Source organism: Sciurus vulgaris (genome assembly GCF_902686455.1).
Source record: "Sciurus vulgaris genome assembly, chromosome: 17".
Classification (NCBI taxonomy): domain Eukaryota; kingdom Metazoa; phylum Chordata; class Mammalia; order Rodentia; family Sciuridae; genus Sciurus; species Sciurus vulgaris.
This window is the reverse complement of record NC_136478.1, coordinates 16,182,797-16,200,213: the sequence shown is the minus strand read 5'-3', so window position 1 is coordinate 16,200,213 and position 17,417 is coordinate 16,182,797. Positions and strand designations below refer to the sequence as shown.

The window sequence follows — 17,417 nt, the reverse complement described above, 5'->3', positions numbered from 1 at the left end:
TGAATCCAGGGGTGCTGTACCACTGAGCTAGACATTTTTATTTTGAGACAGGGTCTCCCAAAGATGCCCAGGCTGGCTTTGAATTTGGCAATCCTCTTGCCTCAGCCTTCTGAGTTGCTGGACTTAAAGGTGTGTGCCACCATGCCAGGCTACTAGTTCATATTCATATTCACAGTTGAAGTGAAGCTACTGGCTAGAGCTTCATAAATAATATGATTAGAAGTTCAAAAGCATCTTAACAAATGGTGGCTCAGGGCCAGTGTGAATAAGGACTTGCTTGCAGTTTGCATATGTTTAACTTGCCTGGTGTTGGGATGATTTGGAGACATTATCTTTCCTTTCTTGGCTTAAGGGACTCAGGGGTTTCTATTTTCTCATTAAAATTTCTCCTTCCTAATCCATCCTTTGCATTTCACCAGCGTTTACCTCCTTTCTCACTGCTAAATCTTTCAGATTCAAGCTGATTTTACTGCATTGCGGAATTTGCAATCAACTCTATATCTTGAGAGACTTAAACTTGTCTCTAAAGACTTCAGATCCAAACTGACTCAAATCAATTCAGAAAATTCAGAAGTACTCCATCAAAGTAAATTAGATACCTGATTATAAGATTTACGCACTTTGCAAGATGGAAAGAGTGAGAATGTGCTAAAAATTTAATGGCAAATAGTATAGAAACTAATTTTGCCTTCAAAAACATTTGGTAGAACATGATCTCAGGGTAAAAAGTATCACATAAACACAACCAAATAAGAATCAGATAAAAATTTCAGCACAAATAAAGTCACTGCCACTTCCTACCACTATCAATTCTCTATTAAGGAGTGCTCCCAAAGTGGGGGAAAATAATTTGCAGTCTGAACTTTTTTTGGTCAATTATTTGAATCACATTGGAAATTTTCCTTCCAGATTGTGTTTGTTTAGCAGGTTTCTTACAATACATGTGTGACTAAAATTATTTTAACAGCCTTAGTTTTATTATAATGAAAAAGATTCTGTAGAACTTGTGACAACACATTACTTTGTTCTGTATGAGTTATTTAATTCCTTTTCAAGTGGTTGATATTTGAACCTCTTTCATTTAGAGCAGATCCAGATACAATTCTCAAAGTGCCTAAGCAGATCCAGGAAGGGTTAAAGAACACATTACCAATACAAAAAGTGCGACTTTATTGCATAATTTACACAATCTCTTGTAGCTGAATCCAGGTTCTTGTGAAATTGTAATCAAGTGACTAGGGAATGTGATACTTGATTCGGAAGTAATATAAAGGAATTCTACAAACTACTAAATCTGCTGTATGTTTTGTTCTATGATTCTATTGTAATTTTCAGTGAGAGGAAATTTCCAAATTTTACATTGTCGTATCACTATTTTATGAAGAAGTATGGACGATGGGGTGATTTTTAAAAAATATTATCACACTTCTTCAAATACCAACTAATAGGGAACACAACTGAGATACAAATGACCACAGAGGGGAATCTCATTGAAACTACAAGTAGCATATAGTTTACTAGAGATATAGTGATCAGATAGTTATTTTTGATAATCTTGACTATCATGCAGGTCACACTGTTTGTTGATCAGGGACTCTTCTTCACTCCACTTTTACCTAATTAGGGGAAATCTGGTTAATATAAAAACAAAGAAGAATTTTAAAAAGTCACAAAATGGCATAGAGGTGTAGAAGGGAAGAGTCCTTGCTAATTCTTGACCTGTTAATTAGGGTCAGAACAGTAATGTGGGATTTTCTATACTTTTGAGTTTGTTGAGGAATTACACAGGAATATGCTCAGTGATTCACCAAGCTTTCTTATTACTGAGGCTTTGCCTGGTGCATTGCCATTTCCTTTTGTCAAATCATGTAGTGACTAATGGAGCCTGGAGGTCTCCAACAGGTGTTTACTCAAACTCAAAAGATATGGGATTTCAATAGGCCTTAGCTTGTTAGGCAATGTGAGATTTGAGTCTTCCCCTCTCAAATGAATGGGGGCTCTTCCCAGTTATGAAGGGACTTCCCTTGGGACTTGTTACAGCAGCCTGTAGTGGCCATAGATACTTGAGGGTATTTTCCTGTTCTGCTTTGCCATCTTGGCGAGGCTCTGAAAAGCTTTCTTACCTTTTGACAGGAGAAAATGTTCACAGGGTTGATTTCTTTGCTATACAGAATTCTGTGACGATAACTGGGCAATCTGAATCAGATTTTCAGATGGAAAGATAGGTAGTCTCTTATGACACAAGTTTAAATTCTAGATGTGCAGGTAGAGCTTAGTAAAGAGCCCACCCAGAGACAACTGCAGTGGGGCCTCCTTCTCTGAGAGCTTCTTTCCCTAGCCCCAGCACTCCTGAGTTCCTATAAAGTGCCCAAATTCATGGGGGAGAGGGTCTGAAAATTACTTACATGTATGTAACTCTACAGACCGATTTTTACAATTTATAAGTTCTTTGTTAAGAAAAAATAACAAAAACAGAAATGAAACCAACTCCAATAGCTCAAAAACCTTACCCACGTGGCTGTTGGCATCAATATTCCACAGAAGATTAAATTTATTTCTCAAGGTGCACACCCTGAGCTCCAATTGATATTTTAATAACTTGATTAAAAAATTCCCAGAAGTCTATTAAGAGTCAGGAAACGGTCTGCGGTGTAGGTGAGGATTTTTGTTTTTGCAACGGAAACTTTTGGCCCCCATGAACAGAATAGCAAATACTCATTTACCGGTGGTCTTCCTCCATCCTTGCCTTGGACAAAACTAAAAAGTTAAAACCTGTATGGAAGAGTAGCCTTTTAGGTTTGCTTTTTTCTTTATTCTCTCTAGAATAGCCAGGTGGAGTCACAAGATCCAATTTTTAAATTGTCTTTTATTTTCCACTGTGAGTAAATTTCGGACACTCTAGCACAATCGGATTTTTTAAAAGTAATAAATTACAGTCTCCAAAGGCCGGTGTGTGGGGAGGGAGGGAAGAAGATATTTTAATTAAAAAGAACCGATAACTTGGGGTTTTGGGGATATGGTCTACCATTTCCTAATTAAGAAATGAGTTTGACAGTCCTTTGGCCGGCTTATTGTAGACACTGCTATGAAAACCCCCAAGAGCTGGTCGCTGTCCAAACGACGAAACTCCATTCGCCTGCGAAACGCCGGCCTTGGCCGCCGCGAGTCGCCGGGTTCTTCCCTTCCTTGCAGGCACCTAGGCTGCTCGGGGTCGGTGTCCTCCTAAGCACACGGAGGCGCGGAGCAGGCCGCCTCAGGCTCGCCGCCACCAGGTCGGTGCAAATACCTTTTCCCTCCTCGGGGCCCCAGCGTGCGACGCCTCCCCGCCTCCCTCCCTCCCTGCCGGCGGGGCCCTTTCCCGGCTCGGGATCAGCCGCCGGGGCAGCTGCGGCAGGAAGCGAAGCCCTTGTTGATGCTGTTCCGTGACGCACCTCGCCGCCCTCCGGCGGCCGCCCGGCTCTTCTCCGCTCTCGGGCGCCCCCCTCCGCGCCTGCGCAGTGCCCCACGGGGGGCGGGGCTCAGATTCCTGTCAGCGGCGGCGGCGGTGGCGGCGACCGTCAGTTTTCGCTGAGGAGAAGCACGAAACGGACCCGTTGGCTCTCCCCCCCTCCCCTTCCCCGCCCTGAACTCTCTCCTTGCTCGCCGGGAATCAGTCCCCGTGGAGTTTCCCTCCACCCCGTCGCCGTTTCGTCGGTCCTTGGCCCGGTGGAAGTCACTGCCCTCGAGGAGGAGGCAGCAGTAGCAGCCGCCCTCGCCTCGCCGCCCCCGGTTCGGTGCCCGCGGTCCCGGAGAGGAGGTGCCGCCGCCACCGCCGCTCCCCCCCTCCCGCTGCCCTCGGGCCGGGCAGGGTCGAGCTGCGATGCCCTCGGACTTCATCTCATTGCTCAGCGCGGACCTAGACCTGGAATCGCCCAAGTCCCTTTACTCGCGAGGTGAGTCAGGCTTGGGGGGGGGTGGGGCGTGGGGGCGGGGAGCGCCGGCGCCGGGGAGCCCGGGGGGTCCCCGTCGGGGCGGGGGCGGCGAAGCCCGGACCCTGCGAGCCAGTCGGGCGGCGGCGGGGTAGCGGCGCGGGGGACGAGTGATGGTGGAGGGGCAGCGGAGGAGCGGCGGCCCCTCCCCCGCGGAGCCGCGGGCGGCTCGGGGCCCCGTTCGGTCGGCCCCGGCTCTCTGCGGCACCGATGGCTCCGAGCGGCCGGCGGCAGGTCGGGCTCTGCCACCCTCTGCGAGCAGCCCGCGCCGGCCTCCCCCGCCCGGGGATCGCCCGGGACTGGGCCCCACGCTGGGACCGCGGCGATCGGGGCACCACGGCCCCTTCTTCCAGGATCTCCTCCCCTGCAGAGTTGCCCCCCAGCGGGCGGCGTGGCCGGGGGGCTGGTTCTGGGGGCAGGGTCACCATCCCCCCGCTTTGGCTTGTTTGTGCGCCCGCCGTCTTTCTGCCCCCCTCTCCCTCTGGCCTAGTCCACTCCCTCCCCTTGTCGGGACGGCCCCCCTCGGCCAGGCGTTCTTCCTTTCCTCGTCATCTTCGCTGGAAAGGGCCCGAATTTTCTTTTCCCACCTCCGTGGCATTCTAATTACTTAGTTCTCCCTCTCTGTTACAAAGATAGGGGTGCTGTCTCTGCATTAGTTTTATTCCTCTCCTCTCTCTGGAGTATCAGGCTCAGGCACAGACGCTGTCCTTTGAGAATTTTCTCTTCTTTGCTGTTCAAGGGCTTCTTGCAGGGAACCGACAGTGGACAGAGATTCCCATTTTAAAACTCTTCTTGGCTAAGGCCTGCAGGGGATTCCCAGCATCTCAAATATTAACACTTGGGCTGATCGCTATTGACGTTAAATTCCTATACTGGACACCACAAGAATGTGTCAGAACAGGTTCCCTGTGCGAGGGGCATCAAACCAAAATACTCGCACTGCACTCATCACTCTTTCAGCTACTAGGACAAGGCAAAGACATAACTGGTTAACTGTTCATTTCATTATATTAAAAAAAATAAAATGCCAGGAGAACCCTTTTCCTGAGAAATTCAGTGTTTCACCTGTTTTTGGTTTCATGCATCCATCACTTGATTCCACCCCCTCCAACATAAACAAACAAAACAAGGTCTTCAGTTTCACATTAATGTATTTAAGTTGTTTAGTGAATCAGAGTAAGGTGGTTTACTCTGGAAGATAGATACTGGACTTTATGGACTGACTATTGAGTTTGTATACAGAATCCTACTTAGTTACTGTAACCATTGTCTGTTGCTTCCTTGACTTTAGTTGGCAGTCACCAACCATCCTGTGGATATTTTTCGGACAACGTTACTTGAAGTAGTTAAGAAATATTGTGGTTTTGAGTGCCAGAAGGAAGATAATATCAAGAGATGAATCTTAGAGAAGGACTAATGTGGTACACTTGGATGCTAAAAATAGTTAAGACACTAACACCATTTGGGCAGTAATCGTCAGATAATTTTCCATGAAACAAATACTTTATTAAAATCTAAGTTTAATTTAGAGACCAATGTAGAGGCAATTCAACCTTCCTTTTATAGTGAATATAACACAAATATGGGCCTTAGTTCTTAAAAATATATGATAGTTATATAAGAAATGTATGCTATCCTTGGCATTTTTTTCTCATCCAGCATAAAAAGTGCTTAATGCTTTTTGTGTTTTTCAGATTCTCAGAAGTTACACCCATCACAGAATTTTCATAGAGTTGGACTATTGGAAGGTCAGCAAAGTGCCATTTTAAAGTATATTGTGTTAGTATGCAAAGACTTTCTCTGAAATGGAATTTAAATGGGAAAGTGTGAAACTTTGCAAACTCACACAATGTAGTTTTCTCCTAAAGAGACTGATCCTTCTTTTAGAGCAGCTGAGTGTTTCAGTGGATTTTGTTGCTGTGTTTGAAGTGCTTTTTGGCTGTTGTGTTTGCTTTGAGAAGCATTGAAAAAAAAACCCACAAAAATCATTTTAAATTATGTGTTGGGTACTACTGTAGATTTCCAGATCTTTATTCTTTTTTATACACAAACCAGATGTTGAAAGGCTTAAACATTAAGATGAATTAATAACTACAAGAGTGCCACCAAACACATACTAAATTCCAAACTTTTGTATGCTGAATATTTCAAACATTTATTCACAAAAATGTTGTTATCTCTATTACATTATATTTAAGGATAAGAAAAGCCATGTAATAGAGATGATTAAGTTACGCTTAGAAAAAGGGGCTTTAGAAAGTTCTGGAAATGTTTATGAAATCTGAGAATAAACAGCTGACAATTTAGAAAACTTCATTTTGTATTGTTTTTAGCATTTTAAGACATCAAATATTCTGTGTTTTTAAATAGGTTTTGTAGATTTCACATTTATCATCTTTGAATTTTATAATCCTGGATTTGGACAGCAAGGATGTTAATTTTCCCATTATAGAAATGAGAAACAGGCTGAAATTAAGAGACTTGGGGGGGGGGGGGTCCCACAATAGTAGAAACAATGCTCTCTGTGTTTTTAGTGCTCCGTTATCCATGCCAAGGTGCCACTAGGAAATACACACACACACACACACACACACACACACACACACAGACACACATATATATGTGTGTGTGTGTATATATATACACACACACACACACACACACAGTCAGTAACTCGAACATTTTATGGCCCACTTCAAGAAGGCCCCCAATATTTAAGTCTGATTTGAGTGTAGGTTTTTTCCCTTGCTTAAAGGTAGTCTGATATAGTGAGGGGAAAGTGGATATTGTAATTGAGGTTAACTTTGAATACCAGTTTAGCAATTTATTAGCTCTGTGACCTGGGGCAAGTGATTTTACCTCTTTAAACTTTTAATATTCTTTCTGTAAAAATAGATCTCTCTTTAGTTTAGTGAACTAGTATGTATTAATGTGACTTGTATCAAATATTTTTGAAACTATAATCTGAAGAAAGATTTTCAGAGGTGTCTCTTAGTGAAGCAGATGTCTTCTGTTTTTTAATGTTCTTCATTTTGTGACTGTATTGTGGAGTCATAAATTTGTGTAGCATCCTATTTCCTGGGCAACAAACTGGTGTTATAATCATAGAGGTTATTAGGCAGGAGAGAGATATGGAAGAAAAAGTGGTAATTATTTAAGCATATATTTTTAACTAATTGATGGAAATACATACAAGCATTTAATATGTGAGTTTACATGTTTTCGCCTCTGTTAATTTTTCATTTTGGTTTAGAGGCTAGTCGACAATTAAGACCACCCTTTTACAGATTATGTATAAAATGCAAAAATGTGCAGGTATCTAGCATGTTATGTCCTTTTTGAATTTTTGACATGAGATATCATAAGAAAGTTGTTTGCTTATTTAGTGAAGTATTTAATCTGTGCTAACCCATTGCTACTTTTTAACCTTTAATTTGAACTTTTTAAAGAATACATAAAAGTAAAGAGAATAGAAATGAATTCCCACATACCCATTACTGAGGTTATTTTATTTTTCTCCCATGCTGGGAATTGAACCCAGGGGTGCTTAACCACTGAACCACATCCCCAGCCTGTTTCATTTTTATTTTGAGACGGGGTCTCCCTAAGTTGCTTAGGGTCTCGTTAAGTTGCTGAGGTTGGTTTTAAACTTGTGATCCTCCTGCCTCAGCCTCCCGAGTCACTTGGATTACAGGCTTCTGCTACTGCACATGGCTTCATTTAATCTTTATACTTTAATATTCTCATCTTTAAATGGGGTCAATAGTAGTATCATCATCCTCAGTTGTTGTGAAGATTATTCAAGGAGAATTCATGTAAAGTATTTAATTTAGTATATAGTAGATACTCAATAAATGTTAGTTAACTTAAAAATCATTAAACAGCAAACGTCAATAGAGTGCTTACCATGTGCCAAGAACTTCACTATATGAGCTAACTGAATTTTTATAACAGTTGGAAATGGTTGTTAGAAACCATCCCACTATGGAGATGAGTAATTTACCTGAATCACATAGGAGTAAGTTATAGAGCCATGTTTCTGACTTAAGTCTTTTCACTAAACTACTTAACTACTGTCCTGTAAAAACTCCTTGTATTTTTATCAAGCATTGTCAAGTAATATTTATGCAGACTTTACATCAGTAGTCTAGATTTCCTTCTAGTAATTAAAAATACAGCCCAGAGTGAGGAATTTAAGTAACTGGTATGATAAAATGTTAATTTTTTAATAGAACATACCTTTTCAAAATTTAAATTCTTTTAGGAAAACAAGTTAGAAAATCTACAGTTGAATATTATTAAGCTTCAGAAGTAGATTCAAAATATCTACCATTTGAAGAAAAAATTGCCAAGGATAGTATATATCTCTTATATAACTATCATGTGTTTTTAAGAGCTGGTCCTTCTTACTACCATCTTTTTATTTAATGTGGTAACTACTTAACAGTGGCAAAAGGGGCCTGGCTAATTAATGCAATAATATATAACCATTAAAATGATGTTACTGATGATCTCACAATTAACATGTAACCCCTTTAATAAAATAAAAATGGTGCTGTTACAATTATATTAAAAATAACTTGTATTTTTAATGCAAAATATCCTGGACAAAAGTATATACTACAGATTTTTTGGGGGAGCGAATATCAGTCATTGAACTTGGGTGCATTCAACCACTGAGCCACATCCCCAGCCCTTTTTTGTAATTTTTTTAAAGATAGGGTCTCACTGAGTTGCTTAGCACTGGCACTGTTGCTGAGGCTGGCTTTTATCCTCCTGCCTTAGACCCCCGCCTCACCCCCAGCCACTGGGATTACAGGCGGATGGCGCCAGGCTATACCACAGATTTTTAGTTGTTGTTTTTGTATTTTCCTTAACTTTTTTTTTTTTTTTTTTGGTACCCGGAATTGAACCCAGGGGCCCTTAAGCACTGAGCCACATTCCCAGCCCTTTTTGTATTTCATTTAGAGACAAGGTCTCACTGAGTTGCTAAGTGCTGCCCTAAATTGCTGAGGCTGGTTTTGAACTCAAAATCCTCTTGCACCAGTCTCCACCACCACTGGGATTACAGGTTTGGGCCACTGCCTGTTTTCCTTATCTTGAAAGAACATAGCTTGTATATATTTTTTAAAATAAAATGATTTGTACTTAGGTTCAAATTTCAGCCTCTAAACCTAGGAATCTTCTTTGAAATGCCTAGAAAAAAATTGAGCTACAGAGAAGTTATCATTTCTTATTCTGTACTGCAAAATACCCATTTTGGTATACTTTGTTTGCCATACCAAAAAAAAAAAAAAAAAAACAACAACAACAACAACAAAACTAAAAGAAATGTAGCTAAATGAAAGTAAACAAATAGATTAAGAGGTCATTCTAGAAATATAAAGGTGTAAGATAACAAGGTGGAAAATCACAGAATGGGAAAAATAAATAAGCAAATTGAAGAAAATAGAGAAAAACAATAGAATTAAATATTGAAATGCTTTTGTTCTTTTATTTTGGAGTACTATGGATGGAACCCAAGGCCTTGTGCATGCTAAGCAAGCACTCTACCACTGAACTATGCCCCCAACCCCTTTAAATGCTTTTAAAAGGCCTAAGGGATAACATTATGGATTAAAGAATGGATTAAAGAATTGGTTAACATTATGAATTAAGAATTGGTTAAGAGTTCAGTGCTAGTCTGTTATAATCTTGACATGATTTAAACATTTAAGGCAGTTTTTTTTTTTTTTTTTTTTTTGCAGTGCTGGGATCAAACCTAGGGCCTTGTGCTTGCAAGGCAAGCACTCTACCTACTGAACTATCTCACCAGCCCCAAGACAGATTTTTAAGAGAAAATTTAATGACTTAGGAGAAAACAACTATTTTTTTCCCAACTATTGCCAGTCTGTTTGATTATCATGAATGTACAACTATAGACAACTGGAAATCCTAGAAATAACAGCAGTGTTTTATTGACTTTATGGAATTCCCCCTCCCATGCCCCAGTACTGGGAATAAGACCCAGGGCTTCCTGCATGTTAGGCAAGTGCTCTACCACTGAGTTATATCACCAGTCATAACTTCATGTAATATTTCTTATTTGCCATTAAGCATGTTTTATTTCTCTTGCAAGGACCCATGTTAAGTAGTTAGACCATAAAACACCTATGTGATGATACATATAAAGATATTTTATTAGAAAGGATTTATCAAAAACACTTTAAAAGTAAACTGTCGAATTATTTTCTTGTTTAGTATTTATCTGTATGGATCCATTCTTGTAAATTAAGAATATAATTATGGAAATAAGTTCATAATGTGAAAAATCATTTCTAGTTCACCTCTGCCTTCTGCCAGTAGAATCCATGTCTCTGATTTCCTGTCATTTTTTTAATAACTTTGTTTTATTTATTTTATTTTATGTGATGCTGAGTATCGACCCAGTGCCTCACATGTGTTAGGCAAGCACTCTACCACTGAACCACAACCCTAGCCCCCTAATCATCTATTTTCGTAGCTGCCTAAATTCTGCTTTCATTATATTCTTTTGTTTTGTACTGGAGATTGAATCCTGAGCTTTATACATACTAGGCAAGTGCTCTGCTCTTGAGCCATATCCCCAGTACTTGATTTCATTTAATACTAGAATTTGCTTATTAAAAGAAATGGATATAAATCCATATTCTAATCATGTGTTTCATGGTCTGATCTTGATTCATTATTATTTATTTATTTTTTGGTACCAGGAATTGAACTCAGGTGCTTAGCTACATCTCCAACCCCTTTTTCATTTTTTATTTAAGACAGCATCTTGGTAAATTGCTTAGGGCTTCACTGAATTGCTGAGGTTAGCTTTGAATTTACAATCCTTCTGCCTCAGCTTCTCTTGAGTCTCTAGGATTATAGGGTTGGGCCATGGTAGGCTTGATTCATTCCCCTCCACCCCCTGCCCTGTAGTGGTGATGAAATCCAGGGGTGCTTTAGTACTGAGTTACATCCCCAGTCTTTTATTTTAAGACAGGGTCTTACTAAGTTGCCCAGGCTGGCCTTGAATTTGCAATCCTCCTGCCTCAGCCTCCTGAATAGTTGATTCACTCTTGACTCTTCTGTAGTAGTCCCCTAAAGTTGAAAGTGGTAATGCAGAAAAACATTTCCTATTGTGACCAATATTACATATAAAAATAGCCACTTTTTATTAGAAAAAGTAGACTCATTAGATTATATTTTATATTGGAAATAGCAGGTACTTATAAATAAAAAAGATTGTCTGGGTGCAGTGGCACATGCCTATAACCCCAGCGACTGGGTAGGCTGAGGCAGGAAGATGGCAAGTTCAAAGTCAGCATAACAATTTAGTGAGTCCCTGAGAAGCTCAGTGAGACCCTGTCTCTAAATAAAATACAAAGAAAAGGACTGAGAATGTAGCTCAGTGGTTAAGTGCCCCTGGATTCACTTCCCAGTACCAATCAAACAAACAAAAAAGATGGGGAAAAAAAGAAAAAGAAAAAGGGCTGGGGATGTGGCTCAGTGGTTAAGTGCCCCTGAGTTCAGTCCCCTTTAAATAAATCAATAAATCAATAAATCAAATTATGTGAGAGATCAGCTAGGCCTGATTATTTAGTGACACAGAATAGTCCTGTTAATGTTAGTGAGAAAAAAGACATTCTTCAATAGAACTGTTGCTTACTATATTATTTTCTTGTTATTGGCTCAGATTTTATTTCAAGTTACATAAAAGAGATTTGTGTGTCTTTTATTTGCTGTTGTGTTAATGAAAATCAAGTTTAAAAAATAACAAGGTTTATAAGATGCTAATTATAAACGTTGAATGAAAAGGTAGACATTTTCTTTATGTATTAACCACAGATAATGGGTTTAGCTTTGAAATATAAATAAAACCTGATTCTGTGATAAAAATATATCTCTAATGATTTGAATTGAAGATATATTACATGAGTGAGATTTCAGTTTTTTTTCCTTATTTATTTTTAATCTTAATAACTTTTATTTTTATGGTACTGGGGATTAAATCCCAGGGACACACTACCACTGAGCTCTATCCTCATCCAATTTTTAAAAAATATATATATTTTTAGTTGCAGATGGACATAATACCTTTACTTTATTATTTATTTTTTTGTGGTGGTGAAGATCCAAGCCAGTGCCTCACACATGCTATGTAAGCACTCTACTACTGAGTTACAATTCCAGCCCCGCATCCAATTTTATTTTTTATTTTGAGACCTGGAAACTTTGATCTTCCTGACTCAGTCTCTCAGTCTTACTGGGATTACTGGTGTGCACCACCACACCTGGTTTATTCTTACTAACTTTTTATTTTATTCTTGGTATTGAGGATTGAACACAGGGGCATTTAACCACTGGACCATATTGCCAGCCCTTTTTGTATTTTTTTTTTAAAGACAAGGTCTTGCTGAGTTGCTTAGAGCCTCACTAAATTGCTCCAGCCTCAGCCTCCTGAGCCACTGGGATTATAGGTGTACACCACCATGTCCCTGGCCCCTACTAACTTTTTAAAAATACTTTCCTCTTCTGTTTATTTTTTGAGGTGCTGAAGATTGAACCCAGGACCTCCCACATGCTAGGCAACCATTGTACCACTAGGCTACACCCACAGCCTTTTTTCTTTTTTCCTGCAGTACTAGGGATTAACCCAGGGTCTTGTGCATGCTAGACAATGTACTGTACGTGCACTGTACCATTGAGTTACATTCCCAGCCTTTATCGGTAATACTTACTTAATAAATAGGTGATGGCTATTATTGCTTTCCAGCCATAAATGTTTAACATTTCTTTCCCATTCAGAAAACATTGTGAGTACTACTTTACTCAATTTGGTGCTTAGCTTTGAAAATAAGATATTTCTAATGGTGAGGTAAGTAGTTGATTACATTTATAAAATTAGTTTTAATTAAAAAAATCGACTTAATCTTTCTTTTTTTTCTTTTCTTTCTTTTTTTTTTTTTTTTCAGGGCGAAGGACTGAACTGAGGGCCTTGCACATGCTAGGCAGGTGCTCTGCCAGTAAGTTAAGTCCTCAACCCCCTTTTTATTTTTTTATAGTATTGGGTTGGAAGCCAGGGCCTTGTACATGCTAGGCAAGTGCTCTCCCATTGAACTACTTTTTAAGTTTTTTATTTTGATACTGGGTCTTGCTAAATTTCCCAGGCTGGTTTGAACTTGGTATCCTCATGCCTCTGAGTAGCTGAGATTACAGGTGTGTGTCACCATGCCCTGCTAAAGCAAACTGAGGTACAGAGGGATTCAATTTATTTTTCATTAATTTTATACGATTACATAGCTGGTGAACCAGGCTGGAATTTGAACCTCAACATTTTTATCTTATTTTATTTTATTTTTTTGGTACAAGGGAATTGAACCCAGAGTTCTTAACTAAGCCAGCTTGTTTTGTGTTTTTATTTAAAAAAAGAATTTTTTTTTTTAAATAATTTTGAGACAGTCTAGCTTTAGGGCCTCACTTAGTTGCTGAGGCTGGCTTCAAACTTTTGATCCTTTTGCTTCAGACTCAAGACGCTGGAATTACAGTTGTTCCCTGTTGTGCACCATTGCTCACCTTGTGCTCAGCTGGAACTCAACAGTTTTACTCTAGAGTTATGAGCTTATATGGATTTGTATAGCACGAACATTTGATAATGGGCATTTGCCCTTTGGACCCTAATAAGATTACACTACTGTTAAAATGGTATATAAAGAATATTTTGTGTTGGATTCTTTATTACTTTGTTTCCATACTGTAATGAAAAATCACACAATAGAAATCAGTAAAAATATGATGACCCCTTGGGGGAAAATTTTAACATTCACAATCAACAAATCATTGTCTTTGGTGATAGTTTTAAGATTTAACTGAAGCAGTTGGCTGGTTGAAACTCTTTCTTGGCTGATAGGGGGACTCAGGTAAAATGAAGGAAGATTAAGCAGAAGACACTGTCTAAGGAGAATTTAGAAGTGAGGGGTCCGGTTGGGCTCTTGATTTCTTTGGCAGTACTTTTATGGAAGTCATTGCTCCTTATTTCTGCTGGCTATTTCAGAGATAAATTTCAGAAGCAATGATCAGTAGAAGAAACTACTAATAGGAGCCTTAGGAATTAGTTCTGTTTCTTGCTATGGTTGGTCTTTGTTTCTGGAACTTTCTGAAAGTTCTGTGTTAGGAATTTCAAAATTTTGGGTCAAATTCTGAGATCCTATGGGAAATCACTGAACATTCCTTTTCTTTAGAGACATTATCAGTGCTTACTTAATTAAGACTTAAAGGGAAAACAATTAAAATAATGTTGAAGGGGTTTGAAAACTATAAAATACTATGTGAATAGTTTTATTTCCCATAGAGTTTTATTAATTTACTTTGGTTTTCCTTTCCATTTTTCTTTTTCTTTCTTTTTTTCCCTAATCTGCCCCTTCCATCTTTTGGTTTATTTTTGCATGACACTCGATACTTTTGTTGCTTCTATTCAATAGTGTTCTTGTATCCTTTTATACCTTTTTTTTTTTTTTTTTTTAACAAAACGTTCATTAGAGAAGTACAGAAGTGCATCCATTTTAAATGTTCCTTGAATTTTTATTTTTATTTTTCTTTGAAACCAGGGATTGAAGCCGGAGATGCATAACTATTGACCCACATCTATAGCCCTTTTTAATTTTTATTTGGAGCCAGGGTCTCACCAAGTTGCTAGGGCCTTGCTAAGTTGTTGAGGCTGGCTTTGAACTTCTGATCCTCCCTCAGACTCCCAGTAGCTAGGATTACAGGAGTATGCACCATCCTGGGTGTTCTGTGAGTTTTTTACAAGTGTTTATGTTTGAATAGTCAACATAGTCAAGGTATAGAATATTTTCATCACTCAGTAAAGCTACTTATTCCTTTGTAGTGAATCGTACTCATTTCAGCCCCAGGGAACTACTGATTGGCTTTTCTTTACCATAGATTAGTTTTGCCCTTTTTTTTAGAATTTCACAAAAATGAATTTATATAGTATATATTCTTTTCTTTTTTAAGTTTTTTTGTTCTACCACCATTGAACATAGGGAACATAGTATTTTTAAAAACGGCATAAAGGTAATACGTTTTTTGCTCTTTCATATATATATATGAAATATATATATATATTTATATATATATATATATTTTTTTTTTTTTTTTTTGGTGCTGGGAATTGAACCCGGCTGAGGGCTCTTTACCCCTGTGCTACATCCCCAGCCCTTTTAAATTTTGAGACAGGATCTCACTAAGTTGCTTAGGGCCTTGCGATCAGGATCCTCCTGCCTGAGCCCTCCCAAGTTCCTGGAATTGTAGTTGTGCACCGCCCTGCCTAGCTCTTTCTTTTTTTTCCCACCAGTACCGTGGATTGAACTGAAGAAAACTCTACCACTGGACCTACATCCTCAGTCATTTTTAAAAAATTTATTCTGAGACAAAATCTTGGTAGATTACTATATCTGCTTTCAAATTTGTGGTCCTCCTGCCTTAGCCTCCTGAGTGCCTGGGATTGCAGGTATGCATCACCTCAACCGGCTCATTTATTCTTTTATTATTATTAATTTTGGTACTGGGGATTAAAACTAGGATTGCTTTTCTACTGAGTATATGTGGAGCCCCCTGTTTTTTATTGTTTTTGAGACAGGGTCTCAGTTTCTTAGGGCCTCACTAAATTTGCTGAGGCTGGTCTTGAACTTGGGATTCTCCTGCCTCAGTTTCTTGAGTCACTGGGATTATAGGGATGCCTATAAATTCCAAAGTGTAGGTTTCTTAGAGATTTATTTATTTTCAGGCAAGGGATCAAGCCCAGGGCCTCATGCTTGCTAGAAAAGCCCTGTACCACTGACCTATATCCCGAGCCCTTTCCAGAAATTTTTATTTTGAGATAGGATTTTGCTAAATTGCCCACGTCAACCTAAAATTTGGAATCCTCCTGCTTCATCTACCAAGTTGCTAGGATTGCAGGTATTTGTCACTATGTGTGGTTAAAATTTGTTTTTAAGGAAGTTTTACATTTTATCTAGTACAGTGACCCACCCTGCCCTGTGATTCCAGAGAATTGGGAGGCTGAAGCAAGAGGATTGCAAATTTGAGGCCAGCCTCAGCAACCCAGGTAGACTGAGCGTGTTTCAAATTAAAAAAACAAAAACAGCAAAACAGGCTGGGGATGTAAGCTCAATGGTAAAGTACCCTGTTCAATCTCAATCCCCCCCAAATTTACATTATATTTATTTTTATTTATTATTCTTTATGGTACTGGAGATTGAACCCCTGCATTGTACCACTGAACCTTATCCCAGTCCTTTTAACTTTTTCTTTCTTTCTTTTTCTCTTGATGCTGGGAATTGAACCTGGGGTGCTTAACTACTGTGTTGTATCCCCAGTCCTTTAATTTTTTGAGAACAGGGTCTTGCTAAATTGCTCAGGGCGTCACTAAGCTGCCCAGGCTCTGTCTTCCTGCCTTAGCCTCTTGAGTTGATGAGATTACCTGCCTACACCACTGTACCCAGCTAGAAAATATTATATTTGTCTTTACTGTGTCAACAGAGGGAGACCATATTCATATAACTTTTATCTTAGCATATTGTTATAATTATTGTTTTATTAGTTATTAATATCTACTGTGCCTAATTTGTAAATTACACTTTACTATATACTTATGTGTAGGAAAAAAAAGGTAGTGTAACGAGTTCTGTACTATGTGTGGTTTCAGGTATCCTTTGGGGGTCTTGGAATGTATCCCGCATGGATGAGGGTTGATCAGTATGCATCTGTTCAGGAAAAAATGTCCAAATCTAATTGTAAAGTATGAGAATCAGCTATAGGTGTAAAGATGTAGTAAACCATAAAAAATATCTAGTGTAGTCCAGTTTTTATTTTGAAGATATAATTGATATGGTTGTAGTCAACTATTTGATTACTGTGACTAAAACATCTCTCAAGAACAACTTAAAACTTTATTTTGGAGTCCATGGTCGATCAGCTCTGGACCTGAGGTGAGGCAGAACATCATGGTGGAAGGGTGTTGGCAGAAGAAAGCAGTTCAGGACATGGCAACCGGGAAGCAGAGAGTGAGAGAGAGAGTGAGTGAGTGGGGGACGGTGGGGGAAGACACCTCTGCTCTTCAGGGACAAATACAAACCTCCTGGTCTTGCCCTCAGCTGCCTACTTCTTCCAGTCACACCCTACCTGCTTTCATTTACCCCACAGTTAATCTATATCAGTGGATTAATCCAGTGATCAGGCCAGCACTCTCATAATCCAATCATCTCACCTCTGAACATTCTTGCATTCTCTCAAGCAGGAGCTTTTGGGGGCCACCTCACGTCTAAATTGTAACAATGTTAAGATTCTCAAGGGCAGGGAATGTACCCTGTGTTCTTATACTCCAGGCACAAGTGTTTTGTATATGACAGTTTCTTAGTATTTATTGAAGGAGTGAATGAATGT

General features: G+C 39.3%; 1 protein-coding gene across 5 annotated transcripts in view; it reads left to right on the top strand.

Moving 5' to 3' along the window:
* The first annotated feature begins 2,433 nt into the window (after positions 1–2,433).
* NFAT5 (nuclear factor of activated T cells 5) overlaps positions 2,434–17,417 on the top strand; it is a 111,580-nt gene continuing 96,596 nt past the window's right edge. The window contains exons 1-2 of one of the 5 annotated variants that reach the window (XM_079116842.1): positions 2,434–3,932; positions 5,663–5,716. In XM_079116842.1, coding sequence (XP_078972968.1) covers positions 3,860–3,932; positions 5,663–5,716 — 127 coding nt within the window. In that variant the 5' untranslated portion in view covers positions 2,434–3,859. The remainder of the gene's footprint in view (positions 3,933–5,662; positions 5,717–17,417) is intronic. The other 4 variants (XM_079116836.1, XM_079116835.1, XM_079116838.1 and 1 more) reach the window with 4 other exon arrangements.